The 25,468-nt window shown below is 43.9% G+C and overlaps 1 protein-coding gene across 4 annotated transcripts in view; it reads left to right on the forward strand.

Moving 5' to 3' along the window:
• The window catches only part of LOC124998831 (disheveled-associated activator of morphogenesis 1-like), a 42,821-nt gene that overhangs the window by 644 nt on the left and 16,709 nt on the right, over nt 1-25,468 (forward strand). For 2 of the 4 annotated variants that reach the window (XM_047573409.1, XM_047573413.1), the window contains exons 1-2: nt 78-515; nt 23,577-23,884. In XM_047573409.1, coding sequence (XP_047429365.1) covers nt 23,681-23,884 — 204 coding nt within the window. In that variant the 5' untranslated portion in view covers nt 78-515; nt 23,577-23,680. Of the gene's footprint in view, nt 1-77; nt 516-12,620; nt 13,049-23,576; nt 23,885-25,468 lie in introns of those variants that run through there. The other 2 variants (XM_047573410.1, XM_047573412.1) reach the window with 2 other exon arrangements.

Genomic DNA, 25,468 nt, shown 5'->3' on the forward strand with positions numbered 1-25,468 from the left:
TAAGAGAAGTGGACAGAACACAACACTGATACCCAGGACTAAACAGCACGAGGCAATGTGGCCAAATTTCACTTATTTTTCTTAAGAAATTCCATTATTTTCTAAAGGATGGTTTATTAAATGTAAACACTCTCTTAATTTTCTTATTTGATGATATAAAAAAATCTGTGGTTGTCGTTACTCACAGGTTATTATTCTGTCATGATACTGGTCCGGCCAAAGTGATTTCAAATCGGGCTGTGTTTACTAAAATGAGCTTGACGCTCCTGCTCTACTACAACGTCCATGAAGCACTTGGGTTAGCACAGAACGGCGCATGCGCGTTACCTGCTCGAGTAAACCGATGACCTCACACGCGCAGCCCGGACCAACCGGTCGGTGGTTGAATCGCCTCCCGGTTGTCTAGGTCTGGATTGTCTCCTTCTTCTCCTTCTTTTTCTTCTTCCGCCGTTTTACTTTTCTTACCTGATGAACTCGTGGACACGGTTGTCAAGAAAAATGTCCACGTTGACGAGGTAAGCGCGCTGTCGTTACGATTAAAAAAAAAAAAGAAAAGAAAAAAAAAACTTACCGTAAAGGCTGAAACAATGCCCGCGTGAGTATCCACACCGGGCCGTTCACTTCGGTCCGGTCGCGGTGTCGGTGTTGACCTCCGTACCGGTGTGTCCACCGGTCAACACAATGGACACTGTGTTTGTCCAAGTTGAATTTACCGAGCTTCTTCACGGAGCTGCGGACTCGTGGAGACCGTGGTCCAGACAGGAGTAGTAAGGGCGATATTTGCATCTGTTTTGCAAACAGTTTTTAGTTGTGTCTCCTCAACGTCCCTGTCTGGAGGACCACAGTGGTCTGCAAGCAGCGTGAAAGAGCGTGCAATGTGTATTAAAGTCTCTCCAAGCCGCTGTTTTTAGGGTCTCGCTTACGGACAGCCAGAAAAGACATCTGGTTAATGTTCAAAATGAAAGCTAAAACATAGATTAAATGCTAACTTTGGCTAATATTTAAAAGTTTGACCCAGTTTGAGTGGGATGCAACTCCTATGCCTACATCAAAATGTAATAATCCAAGTTTGCTGAATGTTTAAAAAAAAAATACAGTAATAATATTCACTTTTTTACACAAATGCATCACAAAAACAAACCTTAAAGTTGCTTGTTATATGCAGTAAAGGTAAACTTGTGTATGTGATCCTGGATTGATTACTTGAGTAACGTTTCTGTCTTGTGACATGAGCCTTTGTAGACGTCCCACCCTGCGGAGCTTCTAGACACATGAAACCTCACCTGTTCTCACTTAATATTAATTTGTATCGAATGCAAAGATCCACTTGTCAAAGTGATGAAGTTGCGGGTCAGTCGGAGGGCACGACCCGGAGATCGTGCCGGGATAATCACTGTGTATGTGGTTGCTTTATACTCAGCTGGGTGCAGAAATCAGAAAAGGCTTACATTCCGGAGAATTAAAATGCTTTAAATCATTGAGGGGCCTGTGTGTGCTTGTAATGGGCTGCTGCCTTGTGAGAGGGCTTACTGCTGCGGTGTGATCTGCAGGCGTGTTTTCACTGTAAACACCGGAGAAGCCCTTACGTGATGTGCCATGCTGTTGTTTTGTCCACAGCGTCAATGCTCAGACAGGGAGTTGCCTGCTTACGCATCAGGACCGACAGGCCCTGACGATCGAACTGCGTGTTCTTCTGAATAGGTGCACATTGCAGATGATTAGTCTGCGTTGCAGCTACATGTTCCTCCCAGGCCTTTCCGTTTGAGCCTGATCGGTATCCACAGGCTATATTATCACATGTGTATCACTATTTCCAGAGATATCTGTAAAGTTGGCACTTGGAGACTTTTGTATTTTCCATGTTCTTATTATTTATTTTTTTGTCACATCAACGCCTTTTCTTACCTGATTGGTGGGCAAACACAACGGACATTGCATGTAGTGGCTCCGTGTTGTTGGCTCGGTTTATTAGTTGCTGTCAGCCACTATTGCCGGCCACCTTTGAGCGCACGGAGTGATAACATAATGACTCCGCTTCCTCTTCAAAATCAGCCTTGAGCTACAGCAACTGCCGTGCTATTTTTGTTGGCGCTGGTCGTTTGTTGACGTTTCGTTCCATCCTCCTGTTATCACAGACGCAGACGGGCTCTGCAAAGCTGATTGAAAAAAGAATTTGACCAAAACTGCCCTCGGTGCCTATCAGTGTTGTGACTCGGTTTCAGTTGGCACAGGTGGCGCAGAATGCAAACACAGTAGGCGGTTGTTTTCGGCATAAACCGCTTTTTTTTTCAGTAGTGACGGCTCTAAGCTCGGCAGGATGAGCGTTAATGAAGTCCGGTATCGACGGGTTAAGTGAGTAATTCTGCAGTTTCTTCCAACAGGAACGATAGCGGCAGCTAGCATAAAACCTACGCAAACCAAAACATTCAGTTCAGTTTACTCTCTGCAGAGCAAATCATCAATATCGAAAGGTCCCGTCCGTAAACAGTAGCTGCGGATTCGAGCCTGTCAGCAACACACAAGCACCTGGGAAACCGGGTTAATGAACTGGGTGTTAAGTTTCACAGGACTGGCAAGGCAGCGGGGGGGCCTCCCTGGGCAGCTCACATTAAGCACTACAGAGTGGAAGCGTAAACGACAGCCCCAACAACGAGGGGGGAAGTGTAGACTAATCATTTTTTCAGCGGTGGATGTCATTTAGGGGAGGGTGTCACACAGCTGAGCCCGTAACGCCCGCATATGTCAGCATGGTTCCTGGATGCTGTGGTGGTATTGATGTGGGGAGGCAGGTGTGGAACCACGGCCTTGTGATGATTGCTTCCCCAGCGATGAAAGTACACGTCCGTGTTTAAGATGCCGGTCGTCAGCTGGAAATTTCTAATGTCGCCTGTAAATGGCATTTGCTCAATATGTGTGAATGTTTATGTTGGACTTAAGCATTTGCTTGATGTTCACCGACTGGATTAGGTCCCATTGAGTTTGTATCAACACACGTGGGCTGGGCTCCATGACCGAAACACTTTTTGTGTTTAATTCAGTGCAGTTCAACAGCACCACATGCTACGTCCTCCAGAATTATCGCACAGTTGAACTGCTTCCTTTGTTACGCTTTTTAAACATAAAATCAACATTATAACAGTCACGGAGGAAGGCTATTATAATGCAACACATTTATTTTCAATAATATACCTAATGAAGTGGAAAGTGAGTCTCTGTACTGATGTATTGACTGGTGCTCTTGGTTATTTATAGGGAGGTAAGGGAGAAAGCAGCAGATCCAGTTAGTATACATACCATTACGTTACCTAGTCCACCTACTGAGTCATGCTGTGTTTGTCACAAGTTCCTTCTCTTCCTGTGCTCCTACTGTATAATTACACCGTGAGACCATAGAAATGTGTCTGTATTCGGTGACTTTACCATAATTTCTTTCATCATTTCTGCTGTGAAGAAAATCGTATCGTAATCATGTCTTTTTTTTTTTTTTTTTTTTGTGGGTTGTCTAATTCTACTTGATACAGGATAATGACATTCATTAGACATTGTCTATAACGTGGGTGTTGTCTGCTGATCCGCATCACAAAGCTGCTCCCTCGATTGTGTCATGACGAGGAGTCGCCAGTTTCAGGTGGACTTGTGTCGTAATTTTAACCAACAAAGGGACGTTAGATGTCATTTCATTGTTCAGGGGGGGGAAGAAGATTCCTCCTGGTCAAAACGTTTTCCTGCTGGTGTTCATCTCCGGAGGTTGAGCTCTGTCTGTGTGATGTGTAGTGGGACCTGCAGCACTCTGCTGGACCGTCACAACAATAGGCCTGTATGACTGTTTGAATGTGCCATTCTTTGGGCGGTGTGCTTCACTTGGGCCAGACAATGGCTTCATTTAGCATCCCCTCTCTGTCGAGGCCTACTCCGTCGCCATGGCACCCCTGCCCTGCCACACCCTGCCCCCAGTCCGGCCCGGCTTCGCACTTGTTCTCACTATTAGGACAGCTGGTCTTACATAGCCATTGTTGGCCACGCCCAAGACCCAACCCCACATTTTGCGGATTGTTGCTTTGTGGATATTCTGCCATGCTAGTTATAGTTTTCAGCTGGATGCAGACTTACTAAACTTGTGAAAAAGACAGAAAGCAATCTGCGATTGAAGGGTGTCCTGCGCTACCTTTACAAAATACATCCGCCAACATAATAAAAACATGCAAATATGTATAACATAAGCCCTTTTGGTATAAAAACAGAGGTGCAACGGAGTGTGCACTGCTAAGGCCCTCAGCTAAAAACTAAATTGATAACAAGATGAGACATGTCAGGATCCGGGTGGCTTACCTCCTTAGTTAAACAATTTACTGAATGAAAACCTGGATTAGAGCTGCTGATGTGCTGATTTGTCTTCGTTGTAACTTTCTTTCTAAGAAAGAATGTGAACGCTGTCATCTTGGCCTAAAACACATACAGCGCGTTGCTCAAACATGAATCTAAAAGCCTTCACTTAAAATAAACCACTGCTAAAAAAAAAAAAAAAAAAAGAAGAAGCTTTGAACTGAGCAACTTGATTCCATTTACAAGCAAAACTGAAAATTTGCTGTCATCTTATTTCATACTCACAGGTATAATTTCATCTACTGCCTCCTTTTCAGTTAAAGCAGTGCAAACATATGCTGACCACTTACGTTTCGTAGGTGAGTTTAGTTCCCCGCACAGTGAGCTTCGTTCTGCTTGCCCCTTCCCAAGGCCGTTGACCCTTGACCTCCCTGATTGTTCAGACGTGAAAAGGCCACGACACCCAGTTTCCAGCTCAGCCACTGAGCACTGGCAGAAATGTCATTAATGTGCTTTTGGTTGACAGACTTCAGACTTCTCGGTGAGTAATGGATCCTTCATGGGACGCCATTCACTCTTTACCCAGTTTTATTACCAATGAAAAAGGCATCACAGCTGCTGGGTCTATAAAAATAAAACCACCAGGAAAAGCAATCCTAGCAGATGTTCCGCATTATTACCTCTCATGCGCTGTTATATTTTTCTTCAAATTAATAAGAATACAAAGTGTAAATGCTTGCACGTTACTATATCAGCCTCCGTCACTAAAACCAGTGTAATTATGAGGTGTGTTGAGGTTTTTCAGAGTCTTTTCATAGAGCAGCTCTCCCTCCAGAGAACCAGGCTTTGATCTAAAGTATTGCCTTTATATAACTAGAACTAGGTGACCTATGAAATTATATTTTGGGCCGATCTGAACTTGTCACAGTTGCACCCTCGAGATCTCGGCACAAGCTGTGCTACTTCTGATGCAGGGATACTTTCCTTCCTGAGACTGAGGAGATGCAGCGTTTTGCAGTCGCGCTAACCATAACGTTTAAAATGCCATCTAATGTGGTACGTTTTAGTCTTTAGAACTCGTTCCCGTTCACGCATCCACTTTTTCAGGCGTCTGAAACGCGGGCAGGAAATTACAAAGGCTTCTTGCGATATTAACAGCTTCATTTTGCCGACAGAGTAAATCTCCTCCGTGACGAATGGTGTACCTCAGGAAATATACGACCACATTACAGACTAACATTTAAAATTTTGGGAACGTGTCTTTCCCAGTTGTGGGCCTGTTATTTGGAGTAATTGTCTCAGGCTGTTACAGTGTGTCACATGGCCGAGGCTATATTTACACTCGCTCGGTCTCGGTCCCGACTGAAGTCTTTGAATCGCTTAATTTTTTGGCTTGTGTACTTTTTTAATTGATAGCCTCGCTTTGTTTCTCGTCCGCAGTTGTATTAACTAACTTACGGAGTGACTGTTCTGCAGCCAGACTGAGCCAAATGAAGCAAACCTCAGATTATCATGACAATGAGAATCAAAATTAATCACTTGTGTGGCTCAGCCGCAAGACGTGGATGGAGTGTAGCTGTGAAGGGTTCAAACAAAGGGAGCATGTGGGTCCTGTCCTGTGAGTGCGTGTGTGTGTGGGGGGAGTCCCATAACCAAGATGTTGGTTTGGGAGGGGGTTTTATAGGCCAGGAGGGATTCATGTTTCAGCCCTCGCTCGCCTCTATCCTCTTTGTCTAGGTCACGTTATTAACGCCGATTCCCAAAGCAGTGTTCGAAATTAGAATTCTGTGCGAGTTTGCAGTTTTTTTTTTTATGGTTTGATGAGCCGTCCAATTTTTTAAATATGTCATTCTTGCAAGACACGCCTGGTCTGATGCCAGCATTTTATCCCGCATTAAATTCAGTCTGTTCAGGCCGCTACATGAAGTTCAGGAAACGGCAGCTCAATTAAAAACGAACAATCTCACGCACCCACGGCGCAGCTTCGTCACATGCACGCAATAGCATTTCAGCCGTCGCTGAAGCTCAGAACATTTCTTTAACGTCACATCTTTATCAAAACATTTGCTTTTTTAAAGGAAACGGTGACTGAGGCTTAGTCCCGGAATCCGTGAGGGTGCAGACTCCTTCATCTGATGTGGTTTAAACTCAGAGTTTGTTTTGATGTCTGCGATTTTCAGAATATGACACGCGTCCTTTTGGATTAATTTCTTCAACTGGAACGGGTCAGATGCCTGCGTGTTTTCTCCTTCAGACACAAAGCAAAGCATGTGTTACAGGCTTTGAAACAGACAGATATCAGATTGGGCTGCAGACAGTGCCAGAGCGTGACATGCTTTATCCTGCTTTTAAAATGCGGCCCCGCCCTCCAGAAAGCAACGCTCAAGTTCTGACAAGTTGTCGAGCATAGGCAGAACGATTATGTTTAGGCTACGTTGCTTATCTTCGTGATGCAAATTTATCAGTTGAGATGTTCAGAGTGGCAAGGACTGAGATTTAGACACATGAATGTAGAAACATGAATTCTTTCGGCCCGATCGTGGATCAGTTTAACAAGATTTGCAAATTATCACTGCCTTGAACTGAACAACACGATACCGATGTCATAATCACTGGTCGGGTGAATAACACTGATATTTCATTATCATTACTCCTGTCAGCGGGTGATATAATTTGCAGCAAGTGAACATTCTGTCCTCAAAGTCGAAGTGTTAAAAGCAGGAAAAATGGGCAAATTGGTTTGAGTGACTTTGAAAAGGGGCCACGTTGTTGTGACTAGACGGCTGGTTCAAAACCGCAGCTCTTATGGGGTGTTCTTGTGGTACATCAGTCAGTACGAGTATCAGTGGTCACAGGAAGGAAAGGTGAGACGGGGCCATGGTGGCCGAGGCTACTTCATACATGTTGTGAGCTAAGGCTGCCCTGGGTGGTCCAATCCAACAGAGCATCAGTTTGTTTTGTGTGCTGCTGATATTTGCTCCGGGTGCCCGTGCTGACCATGGCCTCTGTGGAAAAATGCCTACAATGGACACGTAAGCATAAAATGTGGAACATGGATGTGTGCTTAGTATGCAGCAGAGTTCAGATGGTGTTAGGTATCATAAGTAACATCCACATAAGTACCGGGCTCTGGTTTTCCCAGAAGAACGTTACATTGAAATGAGATCGTTCATGTTATTCCCTTCACAGGTCGGTGGTTTTAATGTTGTGGCTGATCGGTCTTCGTGTGTATGAATGCTCACTTTTATTTGTAAGCTTCCGCTGTTGTTTGTATATTCTTAAACGGAGATGTTATCGGTATATTTACCATGCTAATGTGATTTCCCGTTAATTGAGTTGGCGTCTCAGGAGCTGGTAATGTCAGTCATGCACTTTCTTATTGAGTTAGTACAATTCGTGATTGTTTCTTTTTTGTCGTTGAAAAGCACATTGTGACTTTTTAAAAAATAACAGTCTTTGTCACAGCGTGGGTTTCAGACGTATGCTTTCTGAAGCACTATCTTGAACGCTATGACTCGTCTTTCCCTCCAGGAACAGACGATGTCCTGGTTTTCTTGGACCAGGTTTGAGGCTTCTGCTACAACCAGCAGGTTCCCACAGTATAACATGTCTGTTTGACAACATTACTGTAGTGAAGCCATCGAAACCCGGTTGTAGTCAGATGAAACCAGCTGTGTCAACAGCTAGATGTTCTTCCTCATGAGCGATTGTATTACAGCTTTACGTGGAGACTCTTGTCCACGTACGTGTCTCTTTCTTTTCTCTTTTCTTAACACCTGTGTTGTGGCTTGTGTGTGATCCGTTGGAACAACTCGTTTGTTTTCAGGTGGTCTAATGAGAAAATTACAGCAACATTAGCATATTTTGGCAAAAATAATTACCCGACGAACGGCGCCAGTTTCTCCACATTCACATATTAAGACTTTTCCTCGTGCAGCTGATAGTTGAGACGCCGCTGGCCAGGGGCTGCAGGGTCATTCTTGTGAAACAGCAGGTGTCCTTGTTAAAGTCCCCAAACATCTTCTTTTTTTTTTTTTTTTTGGCTGTTTCTGTTTTGGTTTAATCATTTTTCCTGTACAACTTCCAGCTCTGGGATCAAACTCCCCAGCAGATTTTCCTAGCTTTAATACACAATTTCTGGTCGCGGGTTGTTGTTTTTTTTTTTTTTTTTTTTTTTTCCCCTGATGAGATTATGACACACTTTGAGATAAGCAGCTTGCAACACAGCCATCCTGCCATACAAGATGACCCTGTACTATGTGCCGACTTGGTTCCACCTTAGACTTTGTGCCAGTGAGTCAGCCGTGCATTGGTTCGGCCATAAATCGGTTTCATGTTGGCGGTCAAAGATGAAGCCAGAACCTCAGTCATTTTCACATGGGTTTAGTCTGGTTAACTAATTCTCAGAGCACCCATGTGTGACATTAGCTATTAGGCACAATGTGCTTCGAAGCTGTCTTCATCCTCAGAGCAGCCTGGACACTGATGGGATTACGTTGGATTAATATTACTCACTTTGATTTATTTGTTTTTATTTATAGCTGCCTCTCCTGTAACGCTGAATCCATCACGCTGCCTCCTCTTTCTTGTCTCTCAGCCTGAAACCTTAACCACTGATTTCCCAGCACAGTGAGCTGACCTACATCTGGAGGGATCAACAAGTTAAGCCACAGCCTTTCAACCCTCAACTGCTGTCAATCCGTTACGAGCACGTTCGGCGCAGCTGCAGATGGTCACGTCATGATATTCTCGCGGCAGCGTCTTCTGTTTCTTCCAGGAAGATCTTTTATTTTCGTTGTCTTAAATTCTCCGTGTGGGAATAAAGATTTAGAGATGTATACTTTATATTTACAATTTGGAAAGTAATCCGTTCCAAGACCAGTACACAGATGTATGAGTGTACCTTGATTATCTTCAGTATGTCTGAGGATTATCTTTTTCCAGTGCTTTTATTTAACTTTGAGTTGAAGCTCTGGGCAATGTCATAGGAAACACAGAGGTTCTCTTGCTGTGACGAACAGATTTTGTGTTTTTTCTTCAACACTTTTTTTTTCCTTTTCTTTTTACAAACCTTTTCGTAAGAGGCGTAGTTGCTTGGACTTCCTTTTCATGTTTGCAGTTGCCTCGCTGTTAGATTAGTGGATACAGAAAGCTGAGCGGCCCTTTTGGGATGGACCCGGTTCGGGGAGTAATTACAAGCCTTCCAGAGGGTGGGTAAAGATCAGTGGGACCCCTTTCAATCCTGGCATTTAATTTGTGAATGTCAGGGTCTCCTGCAAGGGAAGGGCTGCAGCATGGTTGGAATTTATGGATATGGCCCCACCCTGAATGAGACATATGCATACGGTGCGGCGCTGTAACCTTCCACCACATTATACGAGCCATAATATAACGTTCCCCCTTCACACATTCCTTCGCTGTAGTTCGAGAGACTGTTTTCGTATTTCGGGGCTGTCAGTCACGATTCAGCTCAGAATATCGTTAGTGTTAGAGCTCTGAACTCCGTGTCCTCACGCTGACACGCTTCACTTCACTGTTGATAGATGCCTTTTCCGTGATTTTTATCAGCTCCCGTGTGTCTGGCTTTTGGCTCGCCCCGCATTTAATGCTGTAAGCTGAAGAATTAGCTTTAGCGAAGGTTTTTATTTACTAAACAACCAGAGAAACTCGGTCAACTAGCGTGTCGCTGAGCTTTTGGGGTGATCTAGGATCTGCAGCTGATGTTTGTGTTGTTTCTACTCTTCCTCGTTTCACTGTTGTCGTTTTACAAACTGATTTTCAACCATGTGAATTTACTACGTATTGATGTTTTTTTTTTTATAGACGTTGCTTCCTTATGTATATTGCTCTGATTGTCTGCTCACTAGGTTAACAGCACAATATATTACCGCCTTTCGAAAACACATAACGAGAATGCTATGGTGGAGTTTACTCTGCCCATGCTTCATTAATAATTAACAGAAATGTTCAGAAAAAAAAGAGAAAGGGTTCAAGCGCCACTTTTTTTTTTCACTTTCTGTATGAGTACGGTTTTGCTGCAAATGAGAATATACAACAGCCTGAGGCTTGTGCTGGAATGAAAAGGTATCATGTATTATGTCACTCATGCATGACACTGATCCTGAGCAGTCTGCTGGGAGGAGTGTTTTATAGGTTAAATAGCCCATCCTCCTCCATACAGGTGCTAATGGATAAAACTAACATCATTATTTTATGATCTGTTTGGATCTGACAGGCTTATCACACAAGACTGGACACATTTGAGTTTCTGGAAACTAAAGAAGCACAAAATATCTTACTTTAAATCCTCTAATGCAATTTGGATATGAACACAAAAATGCCACTTTTCTGATGTAGACTACCAGTCAAAAGTTTGGACGCACCTTCTCATTGAACCGAGTCAGAAGGCTTGTCCAAACTTTTGACTGCTAGTGTACCTGGTGTGCGTGAGGTCAACACAACACCGGTCCCCGACACGGACAATCCGTCCCACCAGAACAGAAGCCCTGCATGGGAACGGGACCTGTCTGTTATTCCAGCTGCATGACATTCTTTTGAGAGGCAGCTACCCAGGACCGTACAGCTTCCACTGTTATCCATTCATGACTGCACCGGCGCGGCTCAACGCCGATGTCTGGTGCGCCGGACCCCGGACAGATAAACTGTTTCACACGGGCCCGTTTTTGTGGCCCGGCAGCGCAGACTCAAACATGGAGATGTAAAGCCCGCGCTGAAAGTTTCAGAGCCTCAGAAGATGAAGTATTATATCCGCTTGGCATCATATGTGACTTTGAAGTGGTTTAGAATTCTTCATTTCCAAACGGGGTTAAAAGGCAGCTGTTGGAAGACTTTGAACCTCTAGTAACCCCCAACTCATGGAAAGTGACAAGATTAACCTCTCTAAACAGTTTAAGGTGGCTGGTCTAGATGTGACGAAGTCTCCTCCCTGCTCGCAAGCAAAAGCTTTTAATTTTTCTCTTACGCTTGCTTTATGACTTCCTTTTGGCAGGGCAGTATCTGAGCTCAGAATCATCCTAGTGACGATTCATAGTCTCACTTACACTTTCACTCGCAGGGCATGCGATACTCCCACCGAGCTGCATTTTCTGAATGGACAAAAAACGGTGTCGCATAACAAAATATATACACCGAAAGCACAATGGCGTGCCGTTGCCATGACACCCATCGGTAATGTTTTACACTTCTGAGGAGCAGTGAGCGAATGACTGATGGATGACGCTGCTTTGCGGACACCTGCACAGAAACCCGCGGGGCGTGAGTCACGTGGATGATTTTTGGTTCTGCTGTGAGAGCATGTCTGATTGTTCCTCACCTTCTCTTTAAACAGGTGGACAAAGCAGTGAGTAATGTGGATGATGTGGCTTCTAACATTATCTCAGAGGTGAATCAGCACCCCCTCGAACACAGTTTCAGCTATACTGTCTTATTTGATATATAGTCCCATTGTCTCTAGTGCCACAAAATTGAATCGAAGACATGAAAACCATTTAGATGTAAATGCAGTATCTGTTTTATGTATTTTATATCTATTTCATATAAGTTAAACAATCAAAAACTCCACCATTGTTTTATGGTTATTTTTGGCTCCATGGTTTTTGGAAAACACATGAAGCTGTTCTTATTTTAATAGTTCGTCGTTACGTTACTGATTCTCTTCTGGAGAATTTACCATGAAGGCAGATTACAGTCGCACTGTGCTAATTTGATGAGCATCCAGCAAAGAAAGTCAAATTCCTCGCACTATTTCATTGCTTTGGTGTGCAAAAATATGTCAGTGTGTTGCAACACTGGGATGTTTATGGATGCTGGATTGTGTGAGTCCATAATTAGCTGTGAAGCAGGAGTGATGCCTGCGCTGTAAATCATGTGGGAGTGCCCGAGATTGTTTATATTAAAATCCTTTGGATGTTCCACTTGTTGTGTCACATCTACTAGACCCAGGAGGACGTCAAGGTGGAGGATTAACTCTTTGTTTTCTCTGATATCATTTCTTTAGTCCTGCCACACTTTCACTGCCCCCAATCTCTTTTACACACACACCCACGTTTACAACGCGCACACGTTTTACACCGTGGCTTTTTCTTTCCTGCAGCTCTCCAAACAAGCCATCTCCAAACAAACCCTAAACAAGTTAGCCAGTGTAAGGGGGGGAGGGAGGGGGGAGGGGAGCTGGGCGGTGGCCACGGCTCGGCTGCATCCTATTAGGACTGGGAGTGTTGAAAAGGGGCGTGGCCTGGAGCCAGTAACATCTGTGCTTGTCCCCTCTGCCCCCACGGCATTCTGCAGAGAAAGGCTCCGAGGAGGAGGTTAGGGAGGGTGACAATACGCTGAGCACAAGTGTTGGCCGGCCAGCTGGCTTTTTTTTTGCAAGATCTTAAACTGTGGCTTGTTGTGTATGGCAAGTTTATCCCTTATTTGTCCCCGAGCCAGTAGAGAAAATCGGCCTCTGTCTCACTGGGATTTTCCTCTCGGCTGATTTTGACAGCCTCTGGGAAGGTGCTCATTAGCCACTCAAACCTCGAGTAGATGTCTTTGAACCTGCGTGGATTACATACCTTGCACGGGAAGTGCTCCACTGCAAGCCGTGTGTAGAGGCATATTTTTTTTTTTCTGTCGACAGTGCAGAAAGCTGGATGCTGCAGTGAGTTGAGGATATAAAGGGAATGCTCGGAGAGGAACAGAGACGAGCTCGCTCCTGGACAGGGTAAGATGAGCTCAATGAATCTCCCCATTCTACGCTGTAATCAAATGAATGCAGGGGAAAAAAGGAGCGCAGGAGTCGGAGGCGGCTATCTGCTGACTGGAATGTCTGTGCGCGGACTGCATGTGACCGGTAGATAGTTGGGAGGCTATCAGCGTGTGAATGTGCATGTGGGGAGTTCGGGGCTTTGCTTTATCACTCCCCCCAACACACGGACTGGATTCCTCTCCCCGATACGTAGGTGATTGTGTCATGTCTGTCTAATTAAGAGGTGCTGGTGCAGACAACGGCGTTGCCGTGGTAACCGGAGGGGGGAAGGGGGACGGATGACAGGGTGCTCCGAACTGGGCCCCGGGGCCGATTTCCGTGGTGGGAGAGTTGTCGTCTGTATGCGGGGAATGCCCCGTAATGACAAGGCTGCTCTAGAAATACAGTGAGGTGGTGGTACAAATATGTGCTCTCACTCACACAGTGGGGCTACAGGCTGCTGCCTCCCACCAGCTTCTATCTCTGCTCCGGCGAACGCAGCCCATTATCAGTGTCAAAGTGAGTGTGTGTGTGTGTGTGTGTGTGAGAAAGAGAGAGAGGATGGCACGGTTTTTCCATGATGGGGGCGGAGTGCAAATAATCAGGTCAATGAAACGGAAAGTCACCTTGAGCGGAGAATGGTTCGCTCATTCCCCTCACTCATTTCCTGCTGCAGCACATCCTTCTCAGATTCCACTCTCGCTTCTGCCACTGTCAAGGGGCGCCGCATGTTCTGCGTCGCATGTAAATACTGTGCAGGCTGGTGTGATTGTGAAGGATTTCACGGTGCCCCTGAGTGAGTGATGTGCAGGCTGGATGTCACCCTGTAATCCTTAATGGTTTTGTTTTTTTCGTTTTTGTCCGCTGAATTAGAGAGACGATCCTATTTTGTTCCTAACAAACATCCAGAACAGATTAAAAAGGAGGGTAATGTGCACTCGAAGAGGCTTACATTAAATCACCCTCCCACCCAGCGTGCACCGGTAACCCACCGCTCTGGTTACCATAGCAACTGAGGAAGAGGTAGGGGTTTTTAAAGGACAGGCTGGAGCTCGGGGTATCCTAGAAAAGATTGCAACGCCGTCTACGCCCCGTTATCGACAGTCTGCGCGGTTTCGCGTTATATCACTCGGAAATACATTTGTTAATGCTTTTGTTGGACTTAGACCAGCTGCGGTGCACACAATAATGTTTGCCCTTCCCTCTGCACTATATGGGGAAACCACGATGACAGTTATTGTTGCTTTACAATGTTTCTAGTTGTTCAGAGCCCAGAGTTCATATCAGAACTCTCCCAGTTCCTTTCTGTTCTCTCTTAATACCCTTATGATGTGTCTCTTATGTTTCTTCTAGTTTCAGTGCTAATTTAGCATGATGGTGTGATAGTCACATTTTAAATGGCGACAGACGCATAAACAGCCTATAAGACTGTAATTCAGTTACTGTTCTCTACCCTTTCTGCTGTATTCGGCGCCATACAGATATTGATTCTCTAGTTCATTTGTTCGCAAACTTGGTTTTGGCAACTGAACACCCACAGCCAGGACTCAACATTATACAACATTTTCCCATCACGTGCAGGTTTACGGGGACCCAAATATTAAATAAAAATGCTTCATATAGACGCGTCAATCGGAATAAACAGGAACAAACTGAATGAACTTTCATTCTGTTTCACAGGTTTCATATTCCTTTTCCCAAACCGATCGAAAGTCATTTAAATGGTGAATCACAACGAAGTCAGGCTCCGTTCTGTCTGTCTTAATGTTTTATAACAACTGTGAAAAAACTAGACGTTATCGCACGCTTAGACGGCAGAAAAAATAGAAGTATTGAACTGTTTAAAAAGGTCCATCAAAAATTAATTGAAGCTGGAACAGACCGAAGTCTGGAACAAATTCAGAACCGTTGCAAAGTCTTGAAAACCGGCTACTATAAAGCCAAACAACGCAATAGCAAAAGTGGATATGACCCCACAAATTTTCTGAATCAACCTGTTGTTTTAATAATAAAAGTGTAAAAACAACAGTAACTGCTACGCTGATTAGACGAGAGACCTCCATCTTTCATTGATCTGCACATGTCACACGTCTGTAAAACAGCTGATCTGATTAAAAGTACATGTAAACATCGGATCAGAATTGATCACTTCACATATGAACAGTTGACCTGAAACCTTCAATCACAATGAGGAAAAAAAAGTTATTGAATGTGTTTCAGTAGATAGGTTTCAAGACAATGCACTGACAAAAGACAGGAGATAGGAATCGCAATTTCAGTAATGTTTCTGAGAAAACAATCTTGTACTCTATAAACGAAACTAGCACACATTCTTTTCTTTTCTGATTTATTTTTAGGTGCTATTTTAACACCACAAGGCTCATTATGCTTTCCTGTTTTAAGGAACGTGGCCAACATAGATAGAACCCAATAGAAAAACTAACTCTGGTAAAGAAGCTGTCACATGTTCAAGTTGCCCCGAGTCTCACCCCCAGCCAAAGGGCTGACCTGTGGAAGAATGCTAACATGTTGAGGGTGGGGGGTTGGAGAGGCTATCTGCAGAACGAGTTTGACAACCTTGCCTGTGGAAAGAGCAGCAGCCTTTTAACCTGCTTTTTAATCTCTGTCCTCCCTAAATTTTAGCTGCACACTCCCCATTCCTGTAGTGTAGTGTGTTTATTTTTTTTTTCTTTTGAAGGGAAAGGGGTATAAAACTGAAGGTATAGAACAGTTCATCGTTTGTATAAGGATCATTCATCCTTCTCTGAGACAAAATATGTCTGATCTGAGTCCTTAGACCATTATGCTAATGAACTCATCCCCATAAAAGCATCCAGGGAATATCAGAGGTTCTGCTTCTGTCTCCTGTTTATGTCCCTTTATTATGCAGATTATAGAATTAATTGTCAGACGTAACATATGGTGAGCTATTCCCAGGCCCCCCTAAATGAAAGCAATACCTTTCACCACTGATCGAATCTTTCCAACACAACAAAACAGCTTCACCGACGGCCAATCAGCATTGGATATGCACAATCACGTAACGCTGGTCTGCCAGACAAAACGTGTCGACAGGTCGGACTCTCACAGGATCTGTTGATCAGACATTCAGTTACAGCATGAACAATGTACTGATTAAGCTATCATGGTTCTATCACAGTCTTTATCTTTCTTCTCTTCCTGATTGTTAATCATTTTACGATGTAGAGGTTGTTGTGTCGCCTGATGAAACGTGTGAAGACCGTGAGTCTGTGTGATGAGGACAGATGTGGAAAGTAATGATATTACCTTAATGTAACATGCCTAATAGAATGAGCTGTTTTTAGCCACTACAGATGCTACAGTATCTTAGTATACACAATTATAGTTGGTTTTATGTACCTAAAATGTTTACTGGCGTAATCTAATTGGGAAAAAAAGGAATCAACTGTTTAACATCTTTACCTCAGTGAAACATTTATGTTTTGTAGTTATGGTTAAATTCATATTTTGACCAACCAACAAGAGTTCAACCCAAAGAGATTCATATTAAATTCTTATAAAGACAATCGTCCTTGCATTTGAGAAGCTGGAACTGTGACGTTTTGCCAATTACGTTATTAAATTGTTTCTAAAAATAATTGACTGACTTCAAACACATGCTCCTTTCGCATTAGTGTCTTTGTTGTTTCAAACTAACCGGTAATCACAAACTGGAAAAACCACCACACCAAAAGAATCACATTCCTATGTAGCGCATGCACTGCTTTGTGTTACAGTCGTCATCTGCTTCAAAGTCCTCCACCAAGTGAACATCCATAACCCGAAAGCCCCGTAGTCGAGCGCTAAATGTATTAGACGGTGAAAGAAATACGTCCGCTGTCTGTGTATGTGCCGTTATCCCATTCTCCTCTCCCTTCCTGGGTCTCTTTATGTTAATCCTGTAATCTGAGAGCTTCTCCAGCGCTGCTCTCTCAGCCATGTGACAGAAAATGCTCCAGAGGATATGAGTTTGTCATATCTTGACAAACAGTCATGTAATTTAAATGCACACGAGCATATACACACACATCGCGGCCAAACGGCTCTGCTCCCGTAACACTGTTGCTTTCATACTGAGGACGGGCCTGACAGCTCGCTGTTGACTGGCTGCCCGTTAGAAGTGATTGATTTTAATCTCCTCTCGACCTGCCAGTCAGCGCGGCCCAGTTACATTCTGACGAGTGTCCAAGACCGCTTGTGTTTACTCATCGTTTACTCATCGTACACTTAGGGTGTCATTAAGTAATTGGCACGGTGATAGCTATGTATGCTATCCTACCGGGCGAGATAATTTGGCACCACTGTGCTGTTTATACCACCGTGAAACCAGAGATGAAAATAATAGTTGGTAGTTTTTGTAATTTTCGAACAAAAACTTGATCAGTACATGTGCTACTTTTGTGATTTTTTTTTTTTCTTGGCTTGTTATTGTACGTTTCGCGGTTGTGACCGAATGCCGTTCTTACGTTGAAACAGTTTTGGGTTTCAGAGGTTAAGCAAACACTCATTGTTAAAATGCTGGATTGCTGATTGATTCTCGGTTGGCCAGGCTCAGGCTGTGTGTTTTGATGAAAGGATCTCCGCTAGGCTGATTCTGTGCGAGACCTGAGCCTTTTATTTGCTTCTGTCCACACTGATCCAAAATAAATTACTTAGAGCAGGGCACAACAGTCCTGGGGGCCTCCAGAAGGTCTCTGGCTTTGAGACCGAGTACAGCGTGCTACGGATTGCCAAATCGTGAACTTTGTTTCCCGTATCAGTTCAACATATAAAGAGCGTGTTTATGCTTTTCAAATATAATTTCCGTCAGAGTGAGAGACACCGAAATGGAGCGCTTTGAACCGGTTGCATCTGCAGTGTGGAGTTGCTTTGCGCTGAACACACTGTGGTGAGATGATCATCAAATTGCAAGTCTGATCCATCCCAAATCCTAAATCAGAAAAGAAGATTAAACTTCTGTGCAGCAAATACCTTTTCGGTCCGCCCATAACACGACCGCACTGGTCCGCATACCCAGGCTGCAATGTCTTTTCACAGAAACATCTCATGGAATAATATAAGTGGCACTGACATGATTTTGAAGGAGAGATGCTTTTTTTACACCTTGCACAGAGAAGAAGAAGACTGAGAGTGAGGAAAAAAAAAAACAATGTCTCAGGAGGAGGGAATGATTCAGTGTTTGGCTCAGAGGCATCGTACAAAGGTAGATTATTGCTAATTATAGTGTACAAGCAGAAGAGAGGCAACAATCCTTCTGCCTAATATGTGCTGTCATTACCATCTTGATGCCTCTTCCGAAGCTTCTTTGATTGTCTTTTTCTGTTATACTTATTTGGTTGTCTCCTCCTTGTTGATGTGAATCCTTGATATAATCTTAGTCGCTTTAGATATCAAAAATTAAACCCAAAGCCAGAAACTGTTGAGAGATGCCAGCTGGTGCAGAAGAAGGTATTTTACACATCTGTTTTCAATACACGTCTGTCCACTGTGTTCTCTTTCCAAGGTTGAATTCCTGCTCCAAGACAAGCACATGTCGGGTTATTAGCATCAGCTTGAAGATGACCTCTTAGTTTGAATAAATTAAACACAGCGCTACCTATTTACCATGGCACTTATTTAAGCACCACGCAATTATCTTTAGGCTTCATGCATTTGTGGGAATTTTGTGCGGAGAGTAGGGTTTGGCTTGAATGGATAGTTTGTTTTCTCAGATTTCCTTTGGTTCAGAGGAGAATTATTAGAATGGCTTTTGCACCGATGGCCCAAGCCGCACGAGGGAAATCCAGCCCGTGTTATTGTAGATAACAGAAAAGGACAATCAGCGGGAGAAAATGGACAAGAACTAAGTCGGAGGAAAGGAAAGCGGAGAGAGGTGCTGGCAAAACTGGACCGAGGCAGCTGGATGAAAAGTGTCATCTCCGAATTCTTGCTCTCTGTGCTTCATTCTTTTCCCCCACATGTGTAGCAACTCTCCGTTAAGCTTAAGACACCCGTCTCGCCCTCTGCCTTTTCTCCAGCAGACCTGACAGTCATACATATTTTAATGGAGAGGTCTTGGGCAAGCACCGTGCACGGGACTCTAGCTCACTTCACGAACACTGGGATTCTTTTTTTACAGTCTGGACTTCTGCCAGGTCACCCGCCGAACCACATGGTCAAGAAAACAACAAGACTATCCACAAACCAAAATCTTGTTCGGACAAAGAGAGAAGTGTTTGTTCGAATATGGGTGGGCGCGTCTAATTATTAGATGTGTATGAATGAAAGAGTACAAAAAAAGGATCTGCGTTGTAACTGTAAGCAGCAGCTTACAAAGGCCCGATGTTTCTCCGGTACGGTCCAAGAGTTGATTTATGTCGGGATAAATAGCATTCTTTGTGACTGCATGGAAAGTGCAGCTGTTACAAGGCACTATTATCAACTGTCAGGCTGTTAACATTTCAACCTGCCTACTACGAGGATAATTCCTGGAAATAACCATCAGTCCTAATAGCTTTTACTGCTTCGACAACTACGGCTCAGTCTGACTGACTGACTGTCCATTCAAGATAGTCCGTGTTCCCTCTTAGTTTAGGGCAGGTGGCAGGGGAAGGTGTTGCTGTGTGGGGTGTTGTTCAGGGTCACAAGGCTCACCTGGCTATGAGAGGAATGTCCTCCTGTTTCAACAAGCCTTTGTTATGTTTGAAACCTTGACCGTCTGACAGACAACCTCTAAGGGGCTAATGTGAGAGCGCTCCCGGCCTCACAGGTTGACAATTACAAGCACAGACACAAAGTCTTAACATCGACACGGTCTGCGTATTCAAACCTTCCCAGCAACTTCCTCACATGGCCAAGTTGTGGCACATCCACGGGATCCTGTGTCTGGCTTGGGACCAGCATTGTCCCACTCTGGCTCGCAAGTTTACACAAAGTTTACAGCCTGCTTTAGCTAATGGAAAAGATGGGCAGTTCTGTGGACTAATATGGTCAAAGAGGGCTTTGAATCGATTCTTCCAGTCATGCTAGAATAGATGGCGAGCGTGAAGCCAAGCAGCTGGTGCGGAGGCCTTCGGTAGTCAATCTGGAAAACTCAAGGATGTGTCAAAATAAATACACCATTCATTGTGTTAGTAGGGGTGAGCTGCTGTGTACTTTATCCCACGTGTGGCCATTTGACCTCAGGCACCTTTTTTTCTGCAGTACATTATATGCTTTTCAGACACAGCACGTTGTATATTAGCACATTCGGTGTCTTTATTTAGAAAAGAGTGGTTATTTCTTGTGATAAATTAGGCTTCTGTTAGTTTTGTTTGACAGTTTGCACAATTAATATCACTTTGTTGGCCACCAAGAGACAGAAGTGGTCATTTGGACGCATGTCTCGTCTTTCTAATTAAATTCAGCAATTGAACTCAGCTTACCTTGAGACAAAACTTTCTGTGCTTGATTATATTCCGTATTAGGATTTCCTTTTGGTTTTGTTTGAGCCAACATATTTAAAACAAAGACCTGTTTAAGGTGAAGAAGGAAAATGATATCACGGATTTCATGCTTTTCTGGTGGCAGATTTGTCTAGAACATATAGCTGCTGGACAGAGTAAAAACCCAGATGAACCAAAAAAGTGACTAAAATGGGATCTGGCTGCATTTAGATAGACCACAGAATTTACTATTTATAATTTGAGTCCACTAAGGCAAAGTCGCCATAGGAAATGTCCTCACTTTCTCCTTCGGAAGAAATAACTTCAGCTGTAGTCTGTTGCCTCAGCTTACTGAGAATAGTGACCCACAATCTTCGATTACAGCTAGGGACTGAACTAAATTTAGAAATGCATTACACTGCACATGATGTGTTCTGTCTGGGTGCAGCGTTTGACTTATAGGAAATCGCTGGAAAGTGAACGTGGTTATGATCAGCGGGCTACCGGGGCGTCCAGAAATTCCTGCAGGTCAGCGTAGCCTCTGTGGTTTATGATGGTTGGCTACACACCGCTGGTCGTAGCATGGAGAGAGGACGGAGAGCTGTTTTTGTGACATGCTGACGGCAGCATCCCGGTGGATATCTGCACATAACATCTTCATTTGCCAGACAGCAGAGAGGCTTTGTGTGTTTGATTCCCCTGGTCCCGTTAAGATGAGCCCTCTGGTCAGAGAGCCCACTCTGGTTTCTGCTTTTAGCTTTAGCTACTATTTTAAAAGCTGTCACTCGTGTACTCATCTCCATCCCTACGTGAGGATTTTACAAGAGCGTCTGGAATGACTGATCAGTGTGATTCAACAGAGGGTAAATGTACAAAACTTTGTCTACGTACGGCCATGACAGTTACAGAAAAGTATGGATTTTGTCTCACATGCAGGTGCAGAACATGGACTCCTCTTGGCCCTTGGCTGTAGCCTTTGTGTTCAAGTTCACCCTTGGCTCAGGCCACACTCAGTGTTTTTGTCTATTTTTATTTATGTCACTTTGGCGAATCTGGACCTTTAATGATTGAAAGCTGTAAGTAGAAAACCACATGTTTCGGTCCCGTCCTCTGAGAGAGCTGACAAAAGGGATATAACGCTGAGCAAGCCCAAGAGTCCGCAGCTGTGCTTTGATACACTGGTGTTTTAAGATATTTCCTCAGGATGCTATGGCAACACATGTACAGTGCTATACTGTTGGTGTTGAAGTTTGTTTGGACTTTTTTGTTCAAAGCCATAAATGTCAACCGTGTGATGAGACTTGAGGAAATGCTTGGGGATAACCAAAGTCATCAAGATTCATAGTCTGGTTTATTGCCATCCTGTAGTTGCTGGGATATTTCAGTCTGGACCAAATTAGTACAACAACAGATAGACTGGCACTGCCATCTCCAAACCCTGACTACAAATTGTACTCTTAGGCATTTGGCAGTCACCTTCAATTGTGTCAGTCTCATTGGACTTGCTAAAACTTTCTGTAATGTGCTCGTCCCCCCTCGGCAATGCTGCTCATTTATGACAGCTGATCCCTATGTATTTTTATCTGTGATATACAGGCAGCCGGGCAGATGGTGTAATAGTTTAGCAGGATTGCACACATTTCCCACATTTCTACTAAAGCTACAGCTGCTGGAGGGAAAACCAAATGTGTCCTTATGGCTATTGGGTAATACGGCGGGAAGTGAACGTCAGGTGATTATGGTTATCTGGAAGATTGAAGCATTGTATATTTGAGTTTGACGTGGTCTCTAAATGTTGTAGATCCCAGCTGTTATTTGAACAGTCTGCAGGCTGACTGCTACGCTATCTCGGGGTTTACGAAAAGGCCTGTTTAAGCTCTTTTCCCTGCGAGCCTGTCTTCGAAACAACAAAAAGTCTCACACACCTCTCACCGCGGCCATTGTAAACACATCCCTCCAACCATTACTCATTAGATCTTTGGAGAAAAGCCGGCGCTGAATAGGAAGGAAGAGGAGATGAGAAGCCCTGAATGCACTAATCCGGGCGAATTATGGTCTCCATTTCAAACATCACACTCTCATGACAAGGTTCTATTGTGCTAACGATATAATTGAATCTTTTACTCCCTGACCTCAGTGAGTATATTGTACTTTCTCTTCAGAAACGGACCTTTCATTATGAACCATTACTAGGATCAAAGGTTCAGGTTGGAATGGTGCAAAACTCTTAGCTTTTATAGACTTTGTGCAGCTATAGTAGTTCCTGTGGGACTGCTGAGAACTCCATCTGAAACAGTAGAAAGTTTTGTACTTAGTACCACTTAGCTGGCTTTATCCTCTGTTTAAACTGGGTGTTGAGTTGGAAACTCCCTCCCTCTAAATCGTTGTGATGTGGGATTAGGTGGGTTCTGAGTATTTGTGTAACTTTCCATAACAATTGGAAATTTACACCTACTCCATGTCCGCTTTTGGATCTGGGATTCGTGTAGATGTTACTCGTATGACATGTACCACCCACCTAGACCAAACCAGACATCCCTCACCCTATTACAATGACACTCTTTGATGGCAACAGCCTGGTACAGACACACAGACAAAAATGATTTAGAAACAATTAAAAAAACAAGAAAAACAGCACAAGGCTTTAACCTAACCTCCAAATTCAGTAGATCCCAAATTTATCTGTGGGATTATCCACAGAGGCCCCTCCCCTCAACTCGTAGGACTAAAAGGCCGTCACTAACAACATACTGTTGCCAGACACCACAGGACACCCTCAGAAGACCCATGTCCATTCTCTGATGAGCCCAGTTTTGGAGGCACAAGGGAGAAAATTAGGTCATAATGTTATGCCTGATCGGTGTATGACCACCATTGACATCTATTGTGTTCAGATGGCACCTTATGAACTAGTTGTTCTAGAGCATAAACCTGCATTCAGTATTTATGGTACTTACTACAGTATCTTCTACTGAAAACTAGATGCCATCATTAAAAAAAAACTATGAAGTGGTCTTCACTTCACTTCTCTCTGTGAAAGCCGCCTTAAACTCAGTGCGCTCCTTTCTTTTTGTCTGCAGTACTCTCTGACGGAGGCCAAACTCAGAGGTGGAGGAGGCTGTAAAGAGGCCCTGAAGGAGCCTCAAACCCTCCCTGCCTGAACCGTTGGACGCATTGGACAGCCATGGCTCCTCGGAAGCGTGGCGGCGGCGGTGGCGGAGGAGGCAGCGGCCGCGGTGGCCTCTCCTTCATTTTCTGCTGCTTTAACGGCAGCGATCACCCAGAGATCACCTACAGGCTGCGGGAGGACTTCGCCCTGCAGTCCATGGAGCCTTCACTACCGATGCCAGGACCCGAGGAACTGGATGTCATGTTTACAGAGTTGGTGGTAAGGCGTCCATCTTTCTCTCATTTTCTTGCTTGTTTTCTTAATTACAGATTAGACATAATAGAGGGTGTAAACAACGTGTTCAGTTCGTGTTTCAGTGCATATTTTTGAAAAACTCTTGAGACACTTAAAAGTAGATAAATCCTAACACAGCTTCCCATTGTTGTCTATACTATATACATTAGGAAATACTTGATGTTGATGTGGCTTTTGCTAATTTGCAGTGATGACTATTATGTTTAACATTTACGTATCCCCTATGAAACTCAAAAGATCTTCAAAATATAATCTTTTTTTCATTGTTTGCACTGTTTCATCTTAAGGCATTTACAAATGAGCGGCCACTTCCTGCCACTTTACACTTACACTGTCTTTTGATTAACGGGGCCAGGCTGCCTTCCTTTCTGTCTTATTGTCACTTCTAATTTGTCGTGCCCTCCTCTCCCCTCTGTCCTCCCAGCCCTCTCTCATGGTTGCCACAGTAATCTAAGCATGACATTTTTGCACATCAATAGACCTCATTCAGGACCTCTTAATGTCTCAGCCTCCTCCATCTGCTAATTGCTTGTTTTTGTCTACCGCCCTTTATGAAGACATAATTGAGTAAGTTGAGTGTGACGACAAGGAGGCTTTCAGTCGCTCTGTTTACTAAAAGAAAACAGCCACGTGCTTTTCTTTTCAGCCAGCGTCAGCCACCATGTGTGTGCATAATCGTAAAATGGGTTCGCTGGAAGAAAAGGGCACGCATTGTGAAAAAATACTGAAGTAGATAGTGGCCATCTGCTCCGCTACGATCAGTTAAAGCCGACCTTTGAACTTGAATTACACTTGAAGGGTGAGTCAAGCTTCCTGTTCTACAATCGGAGGCATATCAAACAAAACAGTAAGCAACAGATCAGCTGCAGTAAACATGTAGTTAACCTTTATGGCCCGGAGGAAAAAAAAACATCACCTTAAATCATTTGCCTTCCACTCAGTGCTCACTAATGAGAAGGTGCATATAACTCACGAGATTAATCAATAGTTATTGATTTATTGATTGCTTTTGCAAATAAAACCCCAGAGGCAACTTCCATGATGAATAATTGCCATAAAATATTGACCAATCTAGCTGTTGGGTAATCAGCATTAGCATAAATATGTTGCTTAAATATCTCCAAGAAAACCCCTGATCTGTGTTTAGACTTGACTTATGCTTCTTAATTATTGTTTGCCTGTTTTATGACCATCACCTACTTAAGTCACAGATCTTGCCGATAGGTCTCGGGTTGTCGAAATCTCCTCCAGTATTAAGTCAAACACTTCCCGACAGCACCCTTTGTGTGCATCTGTGAAATATCTGTTACACGTTAAAACACATGTTGTTTCCAGATGTTTGTTACCACATGTCGAGCAGACCACGCCTTATCTCATCCCTATTACTCACACGTCTCATAAGTCCTTGAAGACATCTGATTTGACTCAGAGTCGCACCGAATCGATGATGAGACTAACAACTCATATCCCACCGATGCAATGACGACACTGAGCGCACACTGATCTGTAACTCAAAACAGGTCTGCCTGAACTACCGCTGACGCTTGC

Source organism: Mugil cephalus, chromosome 21, assembly GCF_022458985.1.
Source record: "Mugil cephalus isolate CIBA_MC_2020 chromosome 21, CIBA_Mcephalus_1.1, whole genome shotgun sequence".
Lineage (NCBI taxonomy): Eukaryota > Metazoa > Chordata > Actinopteri > Mugiliformes > Mugilidae > Mugil > Mugil cephalus.